Genomic DNA, 22,971 nt, shown 5'->3' on the forward strand with positions numbered 1-22,971 from the left:
AATTTAGTATAATAGAGGATATATATAGTTATAATATTCTACTAATTCTCAAATGGAGAAAGTTATTAATTCATGAACAATTCATTCCATATGAAAGTACTTACTTGTCTAGCAAAGCATACACTTCAGTAAATATACTTGCTTTTAAATTCCACCCCCTTGTAAAAATCTTCCAAAGACATCAAACCATTAGCTTAACCCTGTTAAATAGTATCTTTTTAAAAAGTGGACAACTAAAACAAGAATGCTATGGAAATGGCCAAATTTATAAACCCTACTGAATTTTAAAATTGCTTACCTGCTTTCTTCAGCTTTGATCATAGCTATTAAAGAAAACAGAAAAGTCATCAACTAGTTTTTAAATATAACCACTGGAAAAAAACACTCTAAAAGGAGATGAAAGTACCATAATTTCGTAAGATTTAATTTACCATCTGAAAAGCAATTTAAAACTCACTTTAAAGAGCAAGGGTTTGCCTTAGTTTCATCAAAGCCTCATTACAACAATGAAACATTTGACAACAGCAACTGTTTAGTAATCTTTTCCAATGCTGATGCTTCCAAAGGCTTGGCCTTGTAATCACTCTCTGAAAATATTCATAAGTTTGGAATACAACAGTATTGCCTCCAGGAATGAGACTATTTTTTAAAAGATAAAAATTTAAATTGGTATCAAACTCATGAAACTCCAGCCCATTTTTCATACTAGCACTGACAAGCAAATAAGCAGCTATGCAAACCAACAATTTGTAGTCATATCAGAAATGAGCTTGGCACTCTGTAAGTGAGCAATTTGGTATTCTATTGATAACATTATTATTAGTTCATGCTCAGACACTTTAGATAGAGCTTTAAAGATCTGAGCACTCAATATAGTCAATATTTGTTTTTATTCTAGGCTCAGGTAAACTTTAAACTTGCTGGTAAGACACATTATCTTTAATTTCTTATCACTAGGGAATGAGGTGCTCCATGTAAGCAATGATATAAGCTTAAGTTAATGAACACATTTAACAAACTTAACACTCTAATGAGGAAAATATTTCTGAAAATCTATTAAAATGCAAAAAAAACCCTCACATAACCTTTTGCTTAGCTAATCTAGAACAGTTTATGATAAAAGACTGTATTTTAAGGACAATAAAGTAACTCAATTCTTATTCAATGTCCGCTATTTTATGCCCTGAGTATTATGCTAGATAACAATCTTTTCTAAATCTTTCAAAGGTTTCAAGTAACTGACAATATTGAAAACTATCTTCCTTAAATGAAATTTATTTATCTCAACTTTTAGATAAAAACATATTAGTACTATTTTTCATGACAACTAAAATGAAATCAGTATTAATACTGATAATATATGAAAAAAGTAACTACCACCGTCATTAAGCTTAATCACATGTACCATGTATGCACCAACATTCAGAAGAATGAGTTTATATGTGAACTTGTTCAACATTCATGTTTATTTCAAATACCAAAGTACAACTTTAAAAACTGCAAGCTCATTTATAATATGGCTCTTAAATAAAAGTGATTCTTTGAATTAATGTCTTTCACTGCAGATTTATCAATTCAAGGTTAGTGAAAATTAGTGACATACTCTAAATGTTAAATATAACAGAAAATGAATTATCAAAGCAGCTCACCATGCAGGTTTGATTTTGTAATAAGACCTCCAGCAACAATGGTATTCTGGTATCCTAGTTTCAATGGAATCAAATCAAATAAAGTCTATTTAAAATCTATAGAACTGAGATCTAGAGCAACAACAAAATAAAAGAGCCCATAAAACTGTTATATCATTAAAACTGTGCAGACAATTTAAATTTTTTTTTAAAAAAGAATAAGGCCTTATTTGAATAGCCCTATTCAGGGAGGACTGTTTCCAGGTGACTGGCATATAGGCAACAACTTCCCAGTAGAGTTTTTTCCCATCTTACCTTCAAGATCCTCAAGTTCCTTTGGTTTGGCCCAGCGGGACTCTTTCGTTTGAGAATTATAGTAATAAGGCTTCCCAGAATCAGATTTGTACTCTTTCCACGGGCATTTAGACAAGAGTTGCTAAAGAAGGGAAAACATTCAACAAATAACATATTCAGCATTGGTGACCATCCACACCCATTTTCATTAGATATTGTCTACCTGTGTAACTCTAAATATCAAAGTTGTCAATTATTGACTATACCATTTAACCTTTATAATAACACTACAGAATTTAGAGTCTTCTCCATTAACCAATATTATTCAAAGAGAAAGTAACTTGTCAAAGGCAATATACTTATTAGGAAGCACGTGGATGCTTCAAATCCAAGCAGATCTACCTCAAAGTGTGCTTTACCACTTCACTATAGGTAAAAACTGCCATCCCTAATTACTGAATGGAGTGTTCATCTATTTATGCAAATAAGACAAAAAGAAAATTTGGAGAAAAGTATAATCTGATTCATCCATGCTAATATTTTAATTTCACAGCCAATAATTTATCACAACTTTATATGAATTATATATGTGAGGAACGTGAGGAAATAATAAAGATAGGACAAAACCAGTACATAAAGCTAATGTACACGAGAGCAATTTAAAGTGCCTTTAAATCTCAGTATCTGTGTGAACATGTGTGCCTATGAACGAGAAATAAAGAAGTGTTATCTATCAACTTTCCTTCTCAAACACTGTGTGCATATTAGATGACTTGAGGGGGAGTGAATGAAAAATAGTTACTGTCTTAAAGTTCTTTACTTGAAAGAAGTTAAAAATGGAATACCACTGGCTAGGTAAAACTTATTGTTCTTCAGTGAAAAGGTCACCTCTTCCTAAGCACATCAACTACTACACATTTGCAATACTGCTTGCTTAATTTAGTGCTTCAACCTTAACTGTGTCATATTTTATCTATTTTGAATGGTGAAATGTATAATACAAAATAAATACCTTTTCAGAAGCATTTCTACAAAGAGAAAATATTCTACTCTAAGACAAGACAGTATTTTATAGGCAATTTAATTACATCAAACCCCATGGTTAACTGGAACTATTCACATGATTTTTAAAATTACATGCGTCATACTACATTGAGGAAAATTGCTTTCCCCTTCAAATTTATTCTTTAAAACACATCTAAACATAGGACGATAGTAAACCTAAAGTCTTTATTAACTCTTGTGACATGTAAGAACTGCTCTTTGGATAGCTTAACATAAAATTCTAAGGAATATACCCAAGCTACTTAACAGTCCTGATTCTTAGTCTTCAAATATTTACCTCAGCAGGTGTTTTAAGATCATCTGGTTTTTCCCAGGTAGACTGTTTTGTTTCAGTATTGTAATAATAAGTCCTTCCATCAGGTGATTTATGTTCTGTCCACATTGATTTCTAAAGGAAAAAAATTACTGATAGTGTAAACTATCCAACATATGAAACATCAAATTTAAGTATAAAATGATAATATTTTTTCTTTCTTTCTTATTTATTTATTTTTTAAAGGTATTTTGAGACAGGGTTTCTCTATGTGTATTCCTGGCTGTCCTGGAACTCACTTTGTAGACCAGGCTGGCCTCAAACTCACAAAGATCCGCCTACCTCTGCCTTTTAAGTGCTAGGAGCATGCACCATCACAGCCCAGCTAAATGACTGTATTTGAACAGTTCAAATCACCTAAAATAACTTGTTAATGGAAGTAGAGAAGGAACTGGAAAACAAGGTAGCGTGGACCAATTAAGGTTTTAGGAGTGTTCTTAGAATCATTATACATATGACTGCTCTCAGAAGAATAGTAACATTGTATTTTTTGCATAAGACAACCTTCCAGCAATATAAACCTACTCCAGTGGACAAAATATACAAACTACATATAGATATAACAGATATATAAAGGTATATAAATCATGCATTTATCTAGTCTAATTAAAAAACAAAACAGATTTTTTTGAGTTGATCTTGTATCCTGCTATGTTCCTGAAAGTGTTTATAAGCTGTATCAGTTCCTTGGTTGAATCTTTGGGGTCACTGAAGTATACTATCATGTCATCTGCAAATAGGGAAAGCCTGACTTCTTCCTTTCCAATTTGTATCCCCTTAATCTCCTTATGTTGTCTTATTGCTCTGGCTAGAACTTCAAGTACTATATTGAATAAGTATGGAGAGAGCGGACAGCCTTGCCTCGTTCCTGATTTTAGTGGAATTGCTTTGAGTTTCTCTCCGTTTAATTTGATGTTGGCTGTTGGCTTGCTGTAAATTGCCTTTATTATGTTTAGGTATGTTCCCTGTATTCCTGATCGCTCCAAGACCTTTATCATGAAGGGGTGTTGGATTTTCTCAAATGCCTTTTCAGCATCTAGTGAGATGATCATGTGGTTTTTTTTCTTTGAGTTTGTTTATATGGTGTATTACATTGACGGACTTTCGTATGTTGAACCACCCTTGCATCCATGGGATGAAGCCTACTTGATCATGGTGGATAATTGTTTTGATGTGTTCTTGGAGTCTGTTTGCCAGTATTTTATTGAGTATTTTTGCATCAATGTTCGTGAGGGAGATCCGTCTGTAGTTCTCTTTCTTTGTTGTATCCTTGTTTGGTTTAGAAATCAGGGTAATTGTAGCCTCATAGAAGGAGTTTGGTGCCGGGCGGTGGTGGCGCACGCCTTTAATCCCAGCACTCGGGAGGCAGAGCCAGGCGGATCTCTGTGAGTTCGAGGCCAGCCTGGACTACCAAGTGAGTTCCAGGAAAGGCGCAAAGCTACACAGAGAAACCCTGTCTCGAAAAACCAAAAAAAAAAAAAAAAAAAAAAAAAAAAAAAAAAAAAAAAAAAAAAAAAAAAAAAGAAGGAGTTTGGTAATGTTCCTTCTGTTTCTATTGTGTGGAACAGTTTAAAGAGTAATGGTATTAACTCTTCTTTGAAGATCTGGTAGAATTCTGCACTGAAACCATCTGGTCCTGGGCTTTTTTTGCTTGGGAGATTTTTAATGACTGTTTCTATTTCCTTAGGGGTTATTGGACTATTTAAATAATTTATCTGGTCTTGATTCAACTTAGGTATGTGGTACCTATCCAGAAAATTATCCATTTCTTTTAGATTTTCCAGTTTTGTGGAGTAGAGGTTTTTGAAGTATGACCTGATGATTCTCTGGATTTCCTCATTGCCTGTTGTTATGTCCCCCTTTTCATTTCTGATTTTGTTCATTTGGATGCTCTCTCTGTCTTTTGGTTAGTTTGGATAAGGGCTTGTCAGACCACATGAGAATAGGAAGAAGCAAAGTGCTAGAGAGGTCCACAGAAATCCACAAAGATACCTCCACAATAGACTACTGGCAATGGTCGAGAGACAGCCCGAACTGACCTACTCTGGTGATAGGATGGCCAGACACCCTAATTGTCATGCTAGAAACCTCATCCAATGACTGAGGGAACCGGATGCAGAGATCCACAGCCAGGCCTCAGGTGGAGCTCCAGGAGTCCAATTCACGAGAAAGAGGAGGGTTTATATGAGCGAGAATTGTTGAGATCAAGGTTGGAAAAAGCACAGGGACAAACAGCCAAACAAATGGAAACACATGAACTATGAACCAATAGCTGAGGAGCCCCCAACTGGATCAGGCCCTCTGGATAAGTGAGACAGTTGATTAGCTTGATCTGTTTGGGAGGCATCTAGGCAGTGGGACCGGGACCTATCCTCAGTACATGTGCTGGCTGTTTGGAACCTGGGGTTTATGCAGGGACACTTGGCTCAGCCTGGGAGGAGGGGACTGGACCTGCCTGGACTGAGTCTACCAGGCTGATCTCAGTCCTCGGGGGAGTCTTTGCCCTGGAGGAGATGGGAATGGGAGGTGGGCTGGGGGGGAAGGCGAGGGGGGGTGCGGGAAGGGGGAGAACAAGGGAATTCGTGGCTGATATGTAAAATTAAATTAAATTATAAAATAAAATTAAAAAAAACAAAAAACAAAAAAACAAAACAAAACAAAACAGTATTCGGACAATTTTCTAAATTGATCCCTTATAAAGATATAGTTCACAAAACTAGGAAAAGTAAAGATGGTTTATTACAAAAAACACCAGCAAGACAATAAGGGGGAAGGGGCTGAATCCAAGTATTTCAAAACAAAAGAAGATTTCCATGTGAAACTAAACATAAATCTACTCCTAATCAAGGGCCCAACAAAACAACTCAATAGTCTTATTTTTTTTCAAACAGACTACTATACATATCACTAAGTCAAAATAAAACACAATTGGTATCACCTACTTGTTCAACACTAAGACTGTATTTTAAACTTACTGACAAATCTATTAAGACTGATTTTATCTACATCACTTTTGTGCTTGCATAGAAAGAGAAACAAAGTTGTTATAATAGTCCTTAAATTTCCTCACAATAAAGCCACTTTTTAATCAGTTGCTCATGTCCACTAGGTTACAATATCATCCACTAGAGCATCAATAACATTGGTGACATTTCTTTAAAAATAAAACAAAACACAACAGAAGCGAAGAGTGAGCCTCATCATCGGTATATAATCATGGGGATAGAGCGCTCTCAGCCCATGAACTGCCTATTTCTTAGCATTCAAAGACACAACCTATTGCTTGTGGTTTGCTGCTACGTCCAGTGGCTTGATCAGTTTTAGAGAAGCTTCCTCTCACCCAAAAGTTTACTGCTGGATAACATCTGACAGTACTCAGATCTACAGACAAAATGCCTAGTTATCTCTGTTCACCCTCTCAAATGAAGGAACAGTGTTCCGATTGCTTGTTCCATTCAGAGGCAATTGGGGGTCATTGTCTCTAGCTAGTGGGATCCTGCCAGCCCACCAGCCTCAAAGCTCTTTGGGGATAGTGCCTAAATCCAAAACGGCAAGCTTTCAGAGTAAATGAAGCTGTGCCACTGAAAATGTACCCTTGATAGGTCTAGCCTTCAGACCACATACCTATCAAGGGTACAGTATCTATGGCGGCGGGAAATAAAAGACACCTTACCCCAGGAGTCCTCCCCTCCCCTCAAAACTGAAGATTCCAATGTTAATGGGCAGAAAAGAAGTATCTCTAATTCTCTGTGATTTCATTCTTCATTTTCTTTGGTAACCTACTTTTTAATCATGAGACTGTGGCAGGACACAAAATCTGCACAGGTTTAAATGAGGCAAAATCTCAGCACAAGAGGACTTGAATACAAAGTACCACACCTAACCATGAATCTCTATGGAACTGATACCTGCTAGGAAAGTGAAAAAATCCTTTTTCTTTTTCGGTTTTTCGAGACACGGTTTCTCTGTGTAAGAGCTCTACCTGTCCTCGAACTTTCTTTGTACACCAGGCTGGCCTTGAACTCAGAGTTCCACTTGCCTCTGCCTCCTAAGTGCTGGGGTTAAAGGCATACACCAACATACCTGATTAAAAAATCTGTTTTCTTAAGCAGTGCATCACTGGGTATAACAATCACACTTTAGGGAAGTTTTGTTTTGGTATTTTTTTATTAGTTTTGTTTGCCTTTTTTGTTATTACTGTTGTTTGTTTAAGAAAGAACATGAAGTTGGGTGAATATGGAAGTAGGATCAGAGGGGAAGTGGGGAAAGGAAATGAATATGATCAAATATACTGTATGAAAATATTAGTTTTAAATAAGAGGGGGAAAGACAAAATCTACTCAGAGATACATAGTAATAGATACAAAGAAACACAAAAATATAATGCAATGTGACAGCCTCCAATTTTTATGACTTTTTAATACCTGAATCCAATGACTGAAATGCTAAACAACAATACTAATTATTAAAATGCTCAATGTACTGGCATAGTGCCTTTTACCTAATACCCCAAATGGAAATATTATAATAAATAATATTGAAATCCAGTGGAACATTAAGGAATATTGTGAAAATTAAATTCAAACTACCTTGAAAACCTGGAATAAATCGATATATTTTAGATGCATAGGACTTAGCATACTGGAACCAAAGACTATAACTAAGCTAAATATATCGATAAGGAAAGCCTGTGACCAGATGGATTTCACTGCTGAATTCCACCAGGCCTTCAAAGAACCAATACCAATACTCCTAAAACTATTCCACAAAGAAATGTTTCCAAATTTATCTTATAAAGCAAGTATTGCTCCAATTCCAAAATCATATAAATATAAAACATAAAAGAAAACAATACACTAATTTACCTTCAACACAGATGCAAAATGCTTGGATTCAAGACTTATAAGCCAAATATTAGGTTGGTACAAAAGAAATGATGGTTTTTCCTTGGTTGAAATTTACCACTTTGATAATGAAATGTATTCTTTCTTAAAAGCTTTATTTTGAACTTGCACACTGAAATCAACCAGGCGCTGAAGTTGTAGAGATGTATAATGGATTTCGTACTTTCAATATCAATTTTTAAAAAAAGATTTATTTATTATGTATACACTGTTTTGCCTGCAGATATCCTGAAGGCCAGAAGAGGGCACTAGATCTCACTATAGACGGTTGTGAGCTACCATGTGGTAGCTGGGAATAAAATTCAACTCTGGAAGAGCAGTCAGTGCTCTTAACCTCTGAGCCATCTCTCCAGCCCCTCGGTATCAATTTTTTAATGCATGTATTCACCAACAAATCCAAGTCAAAGTCAGAACTAAGAAAAATAATTTGGTTTTTACCCTCTTCCATAACTTGGGCCCATTAACTTGCATTCAGTCCTTCCTTATTCTTTAATAATATATATGTAAATTATTGGCTAGGTTTGTATGAGATAAAGAACATGTGGTTTTAGTCTAAGACTTTGTAATCTCATTCATTATTATACATTCTAAATCCACTTTTTAAAAAGTATTTTATGGTTTCAATTTTCTTTAGAGCTAAATGATACTTTATTTCATACATGTACAGGTTTTCATTATCCATTTATTTATCTGCTAATGGACAAGTAGGTTGGCTCCATTCCCTGCTACAGTGAGTAGAGCTGCAATAAACACAGTGGTGCAGTTATCTTTACTGTAAGATATGGAGTTCTCTGGGTATATGAACATGAGTGAAACAGCTAGGTCATTTCGGTCTATTTTCTGTATATGGGCATTTTGTCTGTATTTAACTGTGTGCTACATGTGTGCCTTGTTCTCACAGTGGCCAAAAATGGACATAGGAGCACCTGGAATTGGGGATACTGATGGTTGAAAACCTGCCATGAGTGCTGGAAATCAAAGCTGGGTCCTCCAGAGAATGTCTTAACTGCTCTAGCCCCTATTTTTTATTTTTGAGCAATCTTCAAACTGATCTTACTCAGCTGACTTAATCTGCACTGCCATCAACAGTCAAGTTCAACACACTCTCCAACACCATCACTTATTAATGATAGCCATTTCGACTGGGTGAAGTATGAATTTTTGTACTTTTTCCTTTTTTATCTTGAAATTATCATTGTATTCTAACATTTATTTCTTTAGAGTTATTTTTATGAGTATTTTTCCTAATTTCTTTCTTCCAACAATACATTGCTGGTATATATGAAGGCTATTATTTTTAAACCAACCTATTACAAGCAATGAGACTGAAGCTGTAGTCGGATTCGCTGCGTAATTCTACCAGACTATTACTGGAACCTGCAACTTTACTGTGTTTATTAGGTTCAAAAGTTTTCTAGTAGACTCTACGGGGTCTTTTAAGTAAAGGGAATGCGGATAGTTGAATTCTTCCTTTCCTATTTTAAATCACCTTTATGTCTTTCTCTTGTCTACTTGAAACAGCTAAGACCTGGAGCACTGTATCAAATAAGAAAGGGGAGAGTAGGCATCCTTGTCTTGTTCCTCACTTAAAGGAAATACTCAGTTTGTCTCCATTTAATATAACATTGCCTATTGGTTTGCTGAAACTTTACCAATGCCTTTTTAATCATGTCTGTCTTTAAGTTTACTTACGTGGTACATTACACTTTACGTAATGTTGAGCCAACCTTGCCTTTTGAGGATGAAGCTTCCTTGTTTATAATATATGATCTTCTTAATGTGTTCTTAAATTCATTTTCCAAGTAACAGGCATTTCTGAATCTCTGTTCAAAGAAACTGTCTGTAGGTCTTTTTCATTCTTTTGTTTTTACCTGGTTTTGTTATCAAAATAATACAGACTTCATGGAATGAATTTCTATAGAGTGTTCCTTCTTCATTTTTTACCTTACAGAACAAATTAAGAACAGGAATGAGATCTTCCTAGCCAGTTTGATAGAATTCAGCAGTTAATCAGTCTGGTCCTACTTAGGCTTTTCTTCAAGGGGAGACTTAATCACAGCTTCAATCTCATTGCTTGTAATGGGTTGGTTTAAGTTAATTACACTTTTGGAATTTAATTTTAGTAGGTGATACAGATTTTGAAATTGTTCTGTTTCTTCCGAGTTATCCCATTTTTCAGAGTATTCATTCACAGTAATCTTCAATAGTGTTGTTTTAAAAATTGTGCCTTCTTCCTCCTCCTCCTCTTTTGTGTTGTTGTTTTGAGTCAGTCTCTTTATATAGCCCTAGCTGTCCTAGAGCTCTTCGCTATGTATACCAGACTGGCCTCAAAGTCAGAGATCCTCCTGTCTCTGCCACCACACTGGGCTCCCTCTTTCTTTTTGTCAGACTGGCTAAAGGTTAGTTAATCTTAGTAACTTTTTCAAAGATGAAACTTTGCTTTCTCAATTTTGTGTGTTTTAATTTCCTTTTCATTAATTTCTTCTCTATTCTTTAGTTATTGCAGTCTGTGTTTGGGATGGGCCACTTGTTTTAGCTAGCAAAGATATCAAAAAAGGCAAAGGGTGGCGGGAGGTAGAGTTTGAGGCCAGCCTGATCTACAGTGTGAGATCCAGGACAGGCACCAAAACTAGAGAGAAACCCTGTCTCAAAAAAGGAAAACACACACACACACACACACACACACACACACACACACACACACACACACACAAAGGAAAACTACCAGGTAAATGGAAAATATAAATATACAGGCAGAGCTATCCTTGTATCAGACAAAATAAACTTGGAGTCAAAGCTAATTAGAAATGATAAAAAGGGAATGTATTAGTCTGGGTTCTCTAAGTTACAGAACCAATAGGGAACAGAACGTAAAGTGGCTTATAGCCTTTGGTCCAGTTAGTTAAAAATGGCTGTCTATCAAAAGAAAGCCCAAGAATCCCGTAGTTGTTCAGTCCAGGAGGCTAGATATCTCCGCTGGTTTAAGTATATGCCAGCATCAAAAAGTAAGCTCTAATACCAGCGAAGGAATGAACTTGCCAGCTAGAGTGAGGGCAAAGAGCAAGAACTTCCATCTTCCATATCCTTTATATAGGCTACCTCCAGAAGGTGTGACCTAAATTTAAGGTGGATCTTCCCACCCTAAGATCTGGATTTAGGGTGGTTCTTCCCACTTCAAATGATTAAATTAAGAAAAGAAAAAAAAAATCCTAACAAGTGTACCTAGTAGCTTAATTTTTAGTGTACCCTGCCCCCATATAGGTGACAACCAAGAATTATCAGGGCACTACATGTTAAGATGAAATAATTCAAAGTATAACAACTGTAAACATTTATGGACCCAAAGCCGGGCGGTGGTGACGCACACCTTTGATCCCAGCACTGGGGAGGCAGAGCCAGGCGGCTCTCTACAGAGCGAGATCCAGGACAAACACCAAAACTACAGAGAAATTCTGTCTCAAAACAAACAAACAAACAAAAACAAAAATGCATTTATGGACCAAATACTGGAGTAGAGCCCAATACTATGAAACAAATACCGAAAGATATAAAAGATAACATAAGTCCTGACAATAGTGGGGGACTTCAATACTACACATATTTAGATAAGTCTTCCAAACTAAGAACAAATAATGAAACCTCACAGCTAAAATATACTATGAATAAACTGGGCTTAACAGATACATATAGAATATTCCAATCAAGAGGTAGGGAAATACTAGTTTTCTCAGAAGTATATAGAAACTTCTCCAAAATCAATTATGTCACAGAACACAGACCAAGTCTCAACATATACACACATGCATGCACACAGATATAGAGACCAGTATTCCTTTTGTTCTACCAGATCATAATGGAATAAACCTAAAAATCAATAATAAGAAACAAACAAATATTTGGAGAATGAACAACGCATTTTTAAATGAATAGTCAGTCATCCAAACAACCAGAGAGGAAATAACGCAATTCATAGACAAGTGATAATGAAAACACATCCAAATCAGAACCTCTGAGACACACAGCCAAGGCAGCCTAGAGAAGGTTGTAACAGTAAGTGATCATATTTAAAAAAAAAAAAAAAAAAAGCAACAAAAAACAATATATCAAAATAGACAACCTCATTATGCACAAGGATCTCAAATATTTTCTTTTTTTTGGGGGGCGGGGGTGGTTTCTAAGACAGGGTTTATTTGTGTAGTTTAGCCCACGGCCCAGCTCAAATACATTCTTAATACAAGAGATTAGTGTTTTAATATGCATCTCTCACATTTTTTATTAAAGAATATTGGTCACTGTTTATATATGGAAATTTTAGAGAAAATGCAAATTCAAACAATTTTCTTAAGTTTAAAATACTGGTAAAGCAGCAAACAGAACTCAAAACATCAACAGGACATTTGTTCCAGGCACTGATAACAAATATACTAACAATACAGAGGAGATTTGAGAAGTTTGCAAAGGAGAGCAAAGTCTTCAAGATGAGAAGCTAGGGAGCTGGCCCTCCAAAGCTGGTAATGATCATCAACGCTGATCATTTTAAAAGAAGTGGCCAAAGAATTCAGTATGGAACATTCAGCAGTCACTTGGCATTTGAAGAAAATTGGAAAGGTGGTAAAGCTTGCTAAGTGGGTAGGGTGCCTCATGAACAGACCCAAAATTTAAAAAAAATAATGCTGAACCTGCATTTCCCTTTACTCTCTGCAACAACAAAGAAACCATTTCTTGAATGGATTATGATATGCTATGACAAATGTGCTTATGTGCAACTATCAGCAATAACCAGCTAAGTGGTTAAGAGCCAGAAGTTCCAATGTACTTTCTAATGGAAAGTTTGCATCAAAAAGTGGTCCTGGTCACTGTTTGGTGATCTGCTGCAGATATGATCTACTACAGCTTTATGAATCTCACTGTATCTGAGAAGAATATTCACCAAACTGGGCAGGTTTTCTAGCTACACTAAAAAAATTCAAATGCCTACAGCCAGGTATGATCAACAGAAAGGGTTCAATTCTTCCCCCAAATGTTTAACAACACATGATATAACCATCACTTCAAAATTTGAATGAAGAGCTATTAATAAGCTCATTATCTAATATCTGATCTCTTGCCAACTTAACTACTTCAAACATTCTGACAACTTTTTGCAGGGAATACACCTCTATAATCAGTGAAATGAAGAGAATACATTCCAAGAATCCTACCGAATCTGGAAGGACTTTTACAAAATGGGAATAAACATAACTTTTTTTGAGACAGAGTTTCACTATGTAGCCCTGGCTGTCCTGGAACTCATGCTGGCTGTCCTAGAACATGCTCTGTAGACCAGGCTAACCTCAAACTCAGAGACCCACCTGCCTCTGCCTCCCAAGTGCTGGGATTAAAGGCATGTAACAACACTGCCTGAACAAACTTTTTTGTTGGCAAAAATACATTGAGTAAAATTATTAATATGTTTATTAATGAAGATGTGTTTCAGCCTAGTTTTGATCTGAAATTTATGGTCTGAAACTGCAATTCTTTTTTGCACTAACCCAATGTAATGAAATATTAACAAAATCACACGTTATGATCAAATTCATTTCATCTGAGGGATTCAGGATGGTTCAATATACAAGCCAATAAAAGTAACATAGCACATAAATACTACATGTAAGGGAAAAAAACAATAAAACTCAACATGTGTTCATGAAGAACTGGGGATGTAACTCAGTTGAGAGGACACCGAACTGGACTCAATCTCCAGTCCACATAACCTGGGTATGGTGATGTTCACCCTGTAACACCAGCATTTGGGAGGTACAGTCAGGATGATTAAAAGTTCAAGAGCAGTTTGGGCTACATGAATTCCAGACCCTGTTTCTCTAAAGCAAAACAAAAAAACAGAGGGAGGGAGGAAGAAAGGAAGGTGAGGAGGTCACAGGAGAAAACAAATCTGCCCTGAAGAAATCTGAAAAAAAGGACCATACCTCAACATAAATACAGTATATGGCAAGTGTAAAGCCAGTATTAGAGGAAAAGAAGAAAATCTCAAGGTATTTCTTTTAAAAGGGGTGTCAATTCTTTCCACCTTTATTCAATAAAATGCTTGGATTCTTAGCAGTAGAGTAAGATAAAGAGGTACAGAAAGGAAATAGTATCAAATAATCCTATTTGAAAATAACCCTATATTAAAAAAAATCCCAAAGATTCCACCAGAAAACTCAGAAATGACATTTTCAGTAAAGTAGTAGAGTGCAAAATCAACATGCAAAAATTAGTAGCTTTTATACATACTAAGCATTATAAAGTAATTGTTATATACAAATAGTGAATACACTTGAGAAATAAATTAGGAAAATAATCCTATAAACCATAGCCTCAAAACAAAATAACTAGAAATACATCCAATTAAGTAAGTGAAATACCTTTATAATGAAAACTTTGTGTAACACCGAAGAAAGAAAAAAGACAGAAAGACCTTCTATATTACTCGTTCAGCAGAATTAGTATTAGGAAATGGCTCTGTTACCAAAAGTACCCAAAGCTTAAACGCAATGCCCACCAAAATCTGAAAAACATTCTTCAAAGAATTATACAATTCTTATGAATAGCCAAAGCATTCTTCAAGAATGCTAGTCCTCTGGAGTCAGAAGAAGGCAATTTCTGAGTTGCAGGCCAGCCTGATCTACAGAGACATCTACAGGAGATCCAGAGATTATATAAACACCCTTTCTCAAAAATAAAAAAATAAAAAAAAAAAGCTTCTAGTTACCAACACCTGACTTCAAATTTCACTAAAGAGCCACAATAAATAAAAATGAACAATGAACAGAACAAGATACAAAGGAAAAATCAGACATGACTATATTAGTTACCTTATTGTTATGAAGACACTTGACAGAACAATTTAACGACAATTCATTTTGGTTCAAAGTCCATTAAAGCAGAGAAAGTATGGTAGGTGGGCAAGAATCAGAAAGCAAGCTACCCCCCTCTGCCTTTCTCCCTTTTGTTCCATCTGAGCTTCCAGTCTACAAACTGGCATCCCATAAACTTAAGGAGTCTGTCTTTTCCTTAGTTTATCCACTGTGAATTTTCTCACAGAAATACAACTCACCAATCCTCCTGCATGAGTCTCCATAAAGTTCAGTTGACAATGAAAACCACAACCAAGGGAACAGGTTACAGGAAAAAAAATGAAACCAATCAAAAAACCCTCATGAATATTCAGCCATTTGATTCACAACTAGGAGTAACAAAATACATTGGAAATATGACAGCTTCAGTAAATTATGCCCGGAAAACTGGGTGGGTATCCACTTAGAATGAAACTGGGTCTTTTTCTCTTACTTTATAAAAATGAATTCAAAGTGGATCAAAGAACTTAATGCAAGACCTAAAACATTGAAATCAGTAAAAGAAACACTTCAAGATATAGTTACTTTCTGGATGGAAAACACCTAAGGAAATAGTATAAGAACTGACAAGCAGGATTTTATCAAAGTAAAATCTCATGCACAGCAAAAGAAACAACACAGTAGAGAGATGGACTAAGCATGGTAGACAAATCTTTGCCAGCTATTCATCTCACATATGAGGAATACCTGGATTACATCAAAATGAAACATCCAAAGAACAGTACCATCAGTAAGTGGACAAGTGAACTGAGCAGACATTTTTGTCGTTTTTTGAAACAAGGTCTCTCCATGTGGCCATGGCTTTCCTGGAACTTACTATGTAGACCAGCTAGCTTTCCACCTCAGAGATCCATCTGCCTTGGCCTCCCAAGTGCTTGGATTAAATGAATGTGCCACCATACCCAGAAAGCAGACAATTCTTAAGAAGTACAAAAGACCCATAAATATATGAGAGAATAACTCAATAGCCTTAGCTAAGAGGGAAATGCAAAGAAGTTCGTTTACTTCTGGCAGTCAAAATTGGAATTATTAAGAAAAGAAAAAACAACAAACTACAAATGCTGTCAAGGTTGGATGGGAAACAGGAACCCTCATACACTGTTGCTGGGAAGGTAAATTAGTATAGCCACTTCAGAAACATGAGGTTATTAAAAAAACTAACCTAGGATTTGCTATACCACTTCTCAGTTATATTCCTGAAGGAATCAAGTCAAAACACAAGGGAGACTTGCACACTCGTATTTAACAAGACACCCTCCAAGACAGACAAGTTAGGTTCCAATAAATAATGGAGAACTTTTATAAAACAGGACTTAACTTGAGAAGGGACAAACAAAAGGAGGATAAATATATTCAAAGTTTATTATATGCATGCGTGAACATGTCATAATGAAACCCATTATTCTATATATTACAGGTTAATGAAAATAAAAATACATTTTCTTGATTTTGTCCAAACTATTATTTTAAGGAGAAAGTTTTAATTATCTGTTTACTGTAAGATGAATAGTTTAAATTATCAGTGTGTAAGTCAAATACTCTAACAGTTGTAACGTTTCCTTCACAAGATAAAGCAAGTTAAGTAGTAACTAATACTTTCTATATTAAGTCTACTAATAAAAACATGAAAACAAATCAAGAGTAATTTCCCTATAAGTTATACGACTTTTTAAAACTATGAGTTTCCTAAAAGAACTTAGAATATGTACAATTCAACAAGTTTACTTTGTAAAATCTAACAAAGACTTGGATGAACAGTTTGCATGAAGCCAATTCTAGGAAAGTATGTGAGCCTCTAGGACATTATAGGCGTTATGTAAGATTCTGCCTAAAAAAAGTAAAAATTCTACTTCAACCTTCCTTGGCTTCACCTATTTCTTACTCCCTGGCCATTCTGATTTTTTCACACCATACTTTTCTTACACACCAAAGTAATGTCTTTGGTCATGCTATTAAGATGGTGGCATTAACCACAGGCCAAACAAATAGAGTTGTCAGATCTTGGATTTTTCAGACTTCAAAACTGTATGAAATATCTTTCTTCTTGCCTTTGGTGAGTAGGGGGTGGGAGTATATGCACACACCATTGCAAATGCAGATATAGGCCAGAGAAGGACTTTGGAGTCTACTGCTCTCTGTCTTACTCTCGTATCAAAATAGAAGTTTACTGATTTGTTTGGCTAAGCTCGTCAGCCAGCTCTTGGGACTCTCCTGCCTTGGCTCTCAATGCTGGGCTTATAGGCATGTATGCTTCTACAAAGATGATAAAGATTTGAAATTAGGTTCTTATGCTTATAGAGCAAACACTTACTCACAGAGCCATCTCTCCAGTTCCAAACATCTCTTTTTTGCCCCCCAGCCCCAATTCCTGTTCTTTTTTATTAACTCATGCACAACTCCTTGTCTTCTGGTTTGTTGAAAAAGTTAAGTCAGACAACACTTGCCACAGTAATGTCTGTCAAAGTAACTGGCCATGAAATCTCCAGCACCACATTCATCAGGACACTCTTCACAAAGGCAACTAATTTTGCATTTTCATCCACCTAACAGAATTTCAGCACAGCCAACTTAACCTTTCTCTTCTGCTTAGTCTTCTTAGGAATGCTATAAGACTTCTTCCTTTCCTCGGCACCACCAGGAAGTCTCAACACAGAAAGGAAGGTGGACTTTCATGGAATGTTGTACTCAGACAAAGTATGGCATTTTTTAGCTGCTTACCAGCAAAGCCTTTGCTGAGCAGGAAGAATTCCCTCCTTAACCTGGAGCTTGGATTTTACCTTTTCTATAGCATCTGAAAGTTCAACCTCAAGGGTGATGGTCCTCCCCATAAAGGTCTTTATGAAAATCTCCATGTTGGTGCTGTTTCCACCACAAATGGCCAAATGGAAAACCAAAAGCCTGTTTTCTTTACAAAAGTAATTGGCCTTGGTATTTTGAAACAGTCACATAAAATAGAAATAATCTCTCCTAACTCTCATGAAAATTAGATTCTAAAATAGTTTCAACATTTGGCATGGGAAACTTAGGACTGGTTTAACACATAAATCTTTAGAAAACAAGGATCAATGCAGTAGGTTAAAAAAATGAGCCGGGCGTTGGTGGCACATGCCTTTAATCCCAGCACTCGGGAGGCAGAGGCAGGCGGATCTCTGTGAGTTCGAGGCCAGCCTGGACTACAGAGTGAGTTCCAGGAAAGGCGCAAAGCTACACAGAGAAACCCTGTCTCGAAAAACCAAAAAAAAAAAAAAAATGTAAAGAAGCAAGTAATAGTTTAAACAGTACTTACTGCACCAGATGCTGCACCTAAAAGACAAAATATTTATAGTGGTAAGTGAAGTGATCCTTAACAGTTCCAATATTTATTATTATTTCTTCCTTTTTGTTCTTATTAAAGCTTATAAGCTGTCCCATATTATCTGTTGACTTGCTTCCCATTCCACAAACAAAGCATATATCTATAGCACATAGCATTTTCAGAACTTGAGCTTTCAATCTCCAAAGTTAATTGTCAGTTGCCAAAATGAGAAACATTCATCTTGCTTTCTGGCTATTCTGTCAATCTCATTTTATTCCTTTCTTTCTTATATATGCTACAAAAGTACAATAATGCCTCTATTCTCTAACTTTTGCCAAACTCAGTTACTTTAATCCTATGCATGTGCTATTGTGAATCACAGTACTCATGAGACACCATACACACTTGCTTAAAATTAAAATTACAATTAAATAATTTTAAAAAATAGTTCTTCAAATGAACTAGCCCCATTTCACATACCAATTACATGTAGTTAGTAGCAACTGTATGATACTAAGTATAGGTTACAGAACACTTCCACCATTGCAGAAAGTTTTGTTAGTGTCCTACACTACCATATAAATAAGATGTAAGGGATTTCAGGTGTTTGTTAGGGACAAAACTCATACAAATAATGTCGAACTTTAGAAACTAGTCAACTTAAAATGTTAAGTAACAGAGAAAGCAAAGACTGTACAACAAAACAGAACAAAGGTTTACATATATGGAAAGCATTTAATTGACTATGAGTATCAACAACAGACACAAAGCATTGGAAAGGTAAGTTGACTACGAGGACCCAGGAGGTAACAACAAAAATGACTGTCCACAAGTCCATGACAAGAAAAAACTTCACATCTAACAAGAGAAGCTACCATCTCTTCCCATGTTCCCTAAGTAGAAATATGGACTCAGGAGAGTTCATTCATTAAGCAAATATTCTCTGAGCCCTGACTATGTTGACAGGATTGTTAATCACTGAAATTCAGGTCAAATGTTTCAATACAAATCCTAAGTATTTAATAATAATTACAAAATATAAAATTATGAGAACCAAAGGTTTTACATAATAAATTTGAATTAAGAATGCAATTATAAATGCTATCTGTCTATTGTCAGATATTGAGAAAATATTAACCAATCATAAAGATCAGTTTTAAAAACTAATTTTATGTGCATGAGTGGTTTGTCAAAATATATGTATGTACAGCACATGCATGCCTGGTGTCTGAGGAGGCCAGAAGAAGGCATTAGATCCCTTTCAAACTCGAATTTCAAATGGTTGTTAACCATGTGAGAATGAGGAACAGATGCCAGGTCCTCTGAAAAAATAGCAAGTGGTCTTAATTGCTGAACCGTCTCCTCTTCAGCCCCAGATAACCACTTTCATTCCTTGTTAATATGCCTGCAACTTTCCAAATGAAGCCCACTATACACTGTAGACATACCTGCTGCTACATCCATACTATTTACTCCAGGCTGCAAGAAGAGAAATTAAATTACTACCATTCAAATCACTTAAACTACATTTTATAGAAATAAGGTACAATGAATCAGTTCCATGTGTAATCTATTAAGCCACAAACTCAACCAACTGTAAAATTTCTGGTGGTTTCAACTCTGAGGCTTGCTACACATTTCAAGAGATCAATAAAATTGGGGTAACTTTAGCATTTTAACACATTACATGGTTATCAATTGTATGCAGAACCAAACTCTTCCCTCTCAATTCTGAAATCTACAAAGCTCTGAAAACCAAGTCTTATTAATTAATCAACAAAATGAACCAATACTAACATATTAGAAATAGGGCCAAAGACTCCACAGGATATTTTTGTAATGTAGTATATACAAACACTAAAATCTTACTATTCCAAATAGGTATGTCCTACTTGTTCATTAAAACCAGTAGGCTCTCAAGAAATAAACATACTTACACTAATATCATAAAAAAAAAAAAAATCACCAAATTACTACCTAAGTATGACAGTAAGTCTATTCAAGAACTTTCTAAGTTAATTTGCAATAGCTGAAGTTTCAATAAAATGGGGATTTCAAATTAAGTCTTCCCATTTTTAAGTTGAATATCAATTTTTACTAGCATATAATAAATAAAATGTCACCTTTGAAAATATTACAAGACTACTACAATGGTTTTTCTCTCACAACCTGTTTAAATGCCTTGTTCATTATAGAATTAATTTAATCACTGAACATGTATATATATTGCAATGTAATGCTCAATTACAATTCATTTTACATTTTAGTGTTGGGATGGTCTATCAAGTACATGCACATTATTATTTATACATGAAAGCAATCAAAACTCAGAAAATAATTATTTTCACAAGATTACCAACCGGTAAGGCAGGTTGCATGGAAGCCTGAGACATATGAGACATCATCATTCCTGACATTACAGAAGACATCATTCCAGGCATCTAAAATAAAAGTTAAAAAATGGTTACCATGTAAGATCCAAACACTTTATAGGACTGTAAATATAATTTAAGAATATAAACCACTGAAACTATGCTACTTTATTATATAAATAATATGCCTAGTAAGTGCTTGTTGAATGAATGAAGTATTCTATAATGATCCTGTTCCAATACTTACGCCGTAATTCATTTGTGTGGTAAAAAATATTTTAATTAAGTAAATTTAGAAGAATAGACTATATTAGTCTAACTTAAAACTTGAGACTACTCATTTCCTTTTATTTTTAATTGAGCATTGTTTTTTCTTTCTTTGCAACACTACAAGATAAAAATTTATCAGAATTTTCACCTTTTATTCTTAATCTGTATTGAATGAAATTTATAGTAATCCAGTCCTTTTCACAATCTTCGATCTACAGTGCTTAAAATCTAAATATTGACTTAAAATATATAAATAAAACCCTTTAGTCATAAGTTAAGTACAGAAAAGCACGTAAATACCTGAACATATTAATTTGTGAGAATTTAATTTAGTCTACTAATGACCAAATTAAAATCTGAGTATGTATTAAGCATGCGTAAAAACCAGATGATTCATTTTCTAAAGCATTTGATCCAATATTCATCTATATTACATAAAATAAAATATATAGTCCCATATTAGAATTTTAACTTTAATATAGTAAGAGTAGCAAAAGGATCTAAGAAACTTGTAGGGGGAAAAAACTTGTAATAACTATGGGTACTGGACAAGGAAACTGGTTAGTCAAGCTTCAAATTAAACGAACAAGTTAAAAAATAGGAACAGGAAAATATAAGCACATTGGTCAATATGAAAATATAAAATTAGGCAAGAATATCTATGTGTAGTTTTATTACTTGTTAAAACTCAAAGTGAAATAGGCTGGCACACCACCTATAGACTTGCATGGAGTTAACTGATTTAAAAAAAAGAGCTAAAAATTATTTAAACTATTGGACAGAAACTATGATTACAAGAATGTGATGGATTACTTCGAAGATATGGCCAAATAATATTTCATAAAAAGCATAGAATTTGAAAACAAGCATGGACACCTCCAAAACCTCATTAAGAGATTAAAGAAATAACCTACATCTTAGGAAAAAAGCAGCAGCAAGCAAGGAAAAACTATGCTTGCTTCCAAACCCATCTACCCTTCAGAGATATGTTTCACACCTGTGCTTAGGAAAACAACAGTAAACTCAACAGGCAACTATCTTGTCATGAGAAAGCACTTCAAAAGCACAGTGAGAAAAACCTAAATGGCCTATATTTACAACTAATAAAAAACTGGTATTACATTCCAAACTAGAATCCTCTAATTTCAAAAGTGGTCGTTTAAAAACCAGGGGAAAAAAAGTACTTTCTCCTAAGGAACAAAAAGTGCTTTAAAAAGTAGAATTAAAAATAAATAAATAGCCGGGCGGTGGTGGCGCACGCCTTTAATCCCAGCACTCGGGAGGCAGAGCCAGGCGGATCTCTGTGAGTTCGAGGCCAGCCTGGGCTACCAAGTGAGTTCCAGGAAAGGTGCAAAGCTACACAGAGAAACCCTGTCTCGAAAAACCAAAAAAAAAAAAATAAATAATAAATAAAAAATAAATAAATAAATAAATAAATAAATAAATAAAAAGGTGGCATAAGCATTAACTTAAGAAAGAGACCATTCACGGTGTCAATAGACTGAATAAACTAAGTTGAAACTAAACTGAAATTGAAAGTAAACTAAACTGAGTTGAACTACTGACTATAATTTAAAGACAAAAATCCCATTTAAAAAAAAAACAAAGCCATAAAACCCCATAATAGAGGTGCAAAATTTTAGTCAGACCAAAGAGACAGCAAATATCAAATATCCAAATCATATAAAGAAAAAACAGACATGACAGATTTGTCTCTTTCACTGTCCTTCCTATTTCTCACATTTTATAACACTGAAATTGTTTATGAGTGTGGAATTTAGTTATAGTTAGAAAATGAGATGTGATAGGAAATACAGAACTACAGTCTTCTTCAGCATTTTCCCTAAGTCTTGGCAGGCAGAGTCTAATTACACTTGTTTTACCTGACAAAGTTATCTGTGAGCTTTTAAATTTTTATGTAACTAAATATTCTA

General features: G+C 35.0%; 1 protein-coding gene and 1 pseudogene across 8 annotated transcripts in view; both read right to left on the reverse strand.

The window, feature by feature from the left end:
* The window catches only part of Prpf40a (pre-mRNA processing factor 40 homolog A), a 54,051-nt gene that overhangs the window by 19,315 nt on the left and 11,765 nt on the right, over positions 1–22,971 (reverse strand). For 4 of the 8 annotated variants that reach the window (XM_052724757.1, XM_052724756.1, XM_052724752.1 and 1 more), the window contains exons 3-9: positions 20,756–20,836; positions 19,844–19,874; positions 18,387–18,403; positions 3,265–3,375; positions 1,944–2,064; positions 1,650–1,703; positions 299–323 (exon numbers count right to left, since the gene is read on the reverse strand). In XM_052724757.1, coding sequence (XP_052580717.1) covers positions 299–323; positions 1,650–1,703; positions 1,944–2,064; positions 3,265–3,375; positions 18,387–18,403; positions 19,844–19,874; positions 20,756–20,836 — 440 coding nt within the window. The remainder of the gene's footprint in view (positions 1–298; positions 324–1,649; positions 1,704–1,943; positions 2,065–3,264; positions 3,376–18,386; positions 18,404–19,843; positions 19,875–20,755; positions 20,837–22,971) is intronic. The other 4 variants (XM_052724759.1, XM_052724758.1, XM_052724755.1 and 1 more) reach the window with 1 other exon arrangement.
* On the reverse strand, positions 14,922–18,327 carry LOC128101526 (ubiquitin-40S ribosomal protein S27a-like; annotated as a pseudogene).

This window comes from Peromyscus californicus, unplaced genomic scaffold (genome assembly GCF_007827085.1).
Source record: "Peromyscus californicus insignis strain IS unplaced genomic scaffold, ASM782708v3 Scaffold_7__1_contigs__length_154581171, whole genome shotgun sequence".
In the NCBI taxonomy this organism is placed as follows: Eukaryota; Metazoa; Chordata; class Mammalia; order Rodentia; family Cricetidae; genus Peromyscus; species Peromyscus californicus.